Below are 3349 nucleotides of genomic sequence, written 5' to 3'. Positions count from 1 at the left end.
TTGTTGTTGGGGAGTTGGGGTTGTTTTTTAATAATTTAGAAAGTTTTGGCCAAAAAAGAAAGATTGAAACTGAATTTCTTTGCCCATTCACTGTATTTGCTTAAATTACATGAAATGAGGTGTGAAAAGAAAGACTATTTTATAGTTTCAAATTAATGGTTTGTACACGTTACTTCAATTTCGTATTTACTATCTGTTCAACAGCCAATCAGTAGACCCTCATCACTTGTAATATATCCCCCACTCCCTCGTCACAAATTGGTTTTGATTATATTACAAACTTTAAACGAAGGTTAATCATGGTCACAAATTGGATTTTCATTATAAGATTTTGAGAAGTATCAAAATCTTTAATTAAGTGATAATTGTTTACCTCGTTTACCTCATCCCTTAATTATATGGTCGAAGGTTCAATTTTGTGTCCAACCATTCTTTTTGGAGAATGTCCATGAATTAATTATTGTTGTCGACAATGAACATCTTAATTTTAACAAAAAAACTACAATAGTTATTTCTTTCATCAAATAATTTATGAATTTATATTTAATCAATTAAAATTTTAAAATTTTATTTTTCTGGACTAGAAAATTGAAGGGCCAAAATTTAAAATTTTGTATGAAAATAACTTGAATTGAATTATTTGCTTTTAAGAGAGTAAAATACCTTTTTAGCTTAATTAAAAGGATAAAATTGATTAAATTCAATTATTATATATACGATAATAGATGATTAAATTTCTTTTTGGTACATTTTATATGTTTAGAATTTATAATTATCCTCTTAATAATGTCGTCTCAAAAATTTAAACTCTATTTTCTTTATAAGACAACAATGTATATTATCATTATTATTAAATTTATTATAATTTTTATAATATATCATCAATCATGATGCACGTGGATGCGTCGTACATATATTATGATATATAAATTATTCATATTGAATCTATTAAATTTAACTAAAAATAGTTCCTCATTGCATTTCACCGAAACTAAAAAAGAGCAAAAAGAAAAAAACATTAGAACAATTAAGAATATTGAAAAGACAGAAAACCCCACAGCCTACCGCCAACGGCAAATGCCCCCACAGCCAGCCTCCCAACCAGGTCACTTTTCATATCAAATGCTTCACATGCAAATTAAATTGTTGATGATGCCACATTGGTACAGTTAGACGACAACAATATCAAGCAAAAGATACCTTGACCGGATACTTTTCAATTTCATTCTTCCATGGATTACCCCTTGATTCCGCCATGGGAGTCGACCTAAGAGCTCTCCATACAGCACTGTTACACTTAAAACCCGACCCGAATGCTATCTGCCATACCCGATCACCATCCGAGACACGACCTTTAGCTTCTGTGTAAGCCAATTCATACCATAACGAACTACTCGATGTGTTCCCGAATCTATATAAAGTCATCCTTGATGGTTCCATATGCCAATCTGTTAACTGTAGATTCTTCTGTAATTCATCTAATACTGCTCTTCCACCGGCATGGATACAAAAATGGTCGAAAGCAAGCTTAAAATCGGGTATATAAGGACTCACTTTGGCTTTCAAAATCTTCTTTCTAACAAGGGTGACAAAGAACATGAACTGTTCTTTAAATGGTAAAACAAGAGGACCTAAAGTAGTGATGTTCGTTTTCAAAGCATCACCGGCGACAGCCATTAATTCACGAGCTAATGAGACACCGATGGTTCCTTTGTCATCTTCTCTTTGATAAACACAGTTGTAATGTTTGTCATCAGCACCTTTATGGGTTCGAACCACGTGAACAAGTTGGTACTTTGAACGAGACTTATCCCGTGGTTTGTTCGATAACAACACGGCGGCTCCGCCCATTCGGAATATACAATTGCATAACAACATAGACCTGTCGTTGCCAAAATACCAGTTTAATGTAATGTTTTCAGTGCTTACCACTAAAGCATACGTGTTGGGGTTTGATTGAAGAAGGTTTTTAGCTAAATCGATTGATATAAGACCAGCACTACACCCCATTCCACCAAGATTATAGCTGTTGATGTTTGTACGTAGCTTGTAATGGTTTACAATCATGGCGGATAACGATGGTGTTGGATTAAACAAGCTGCAGTTCACTATAAGGATACCGATTTCCTTCGGGTCAACTCCGGTTTTTGCAAAAAGTTCATCGACGGCTCCGAACATGACAGTTTCCGCTTCAGCTCGAGCTTCTTCCATACACAGATTCGGCGGTGTTGACGTTATCCCTCTCGGGAAATATGTTTCGTCGCCTAAACCGGACCGGGTCGATATCCTTCTTTGAAACTGAAGTGTTTCCTCCGTGAAAGCACCGCTATCTTCCGTCATCTTCAAAAACGAGTCGACCGACATTTTACGATCGTCTTCCGGTTTGTAACAAGCGAAGTCGACGAGATAAACCGGTCTAGAGCGTTTCGCGTAGTAGAGACCGAACAAGAAGAATAAGATTAACGAACCGGCTAGCCTCGTTGCGGCATCAATGCTTTCTAACCGAAGGGCTTGGTTAGTCCATAACTCGGAAACTCCGTCAAGTTTCAGACCGGTGAACTGAACCGCCGTGACGACGAACAACGGTACGATTAAAGCAAACATAAGCACGGTAGCGGGATTACATGAATAGCCATAACCTAACTTCACATATTTAAGTTTTACAGATTGTAAGAAATCAGGCAACCGTTTACGGATCTTGATGACGGCGGAGGATGAGTCTTTGAACGCCATTTCCGCCGTCAACCGCTCTTTATCCATCTCTATGCTATCCCTATCCATAGTTTTTTGTGTGTGTGGCTATTAAGCAAATATGAAACTAAAATCAGCTAAAAAGAAAAAATATAAGCTGTGAAACCCTGAGGAACAGGGAAGCTAGACCACCAGAATTAAATACAACAATTACTACAAGAAAAGAAAAGAAAGGAAAGTTGGAAGGAAATGGAGTTTTGAATTAATGGTGGGTAGTTCCAATAAAGGATAGATAGTTCAACCACCATTAGAATCCATGTACTATGGGATTAATAGTCCCAAAAACAAATTTATAAATAAAATAATGATGATTAAGAAAATTTAAAGATTTAATATAAAAACCAATCTTTATCCGGTGCATTAGTAAAGAAGTAATGCATGTTTGAAATTGGGAAATGATATTTATCATGGCCAAATAGGGGAAGGGAAGGGAAAAGGGTGGGGGGGGCTGCTAGTGAGATTTGTACACAACATGTGAGGTTGCTTCCAAGAAAGTTCAAAAGAGTCAATCTTTTTAATGTTCCTTTTGGGTTTGCATTATGGGGTCCTGGTTATTGCCAGAAAATGAAAGAAGATTGGGTCCAACTGGTCTTTAAAA

The 3349-nt window shown here is 36.1% G+C and overlaps 1 protein-coding gene across 1 annotated transcript; it reads right to left on the bottom strand.

The window, feature by feature from the left end:
• Positions 1-930: 930 nt before the first annotated feature.
• Positions 931-3141, bottom strand: LOC105763956 (3-ketoacyl-CoA synthase 1). The gene has a single exon (XM_012582360.2). It carries the CDS (start codon positions 2779-2781, stop codon positions 1186-1188), a length of 1596 nt encoding a protein of 531 aa, XP_012437814.1. The 5' UTR covers positions 2782-3141; the 3' UTR covers positions 931-1185.
• Between the last annotated feature and the right edge of the window lie 208 nt (positions 3142-3349).

This window comes from Gossypium raimondii, chromosome 12, assembly GCF_025698545.1.
Source record: "Gossypium raimondii isolate GPD5lz chromosome 12, ASM2569854v1, whole genome shotgun sequence".
NCBI lineage: Eukaryota > Viridiplantae > Streptophyta > Magnoliopsida > Malvales > Malvaceae > Gossypium > Gossypium raimondii.
The sequence above is the reverse complement of the archived record's forward strand: the minus strand, read 5'-3'. Positions and strand labels throughout refer to the sequence as shown.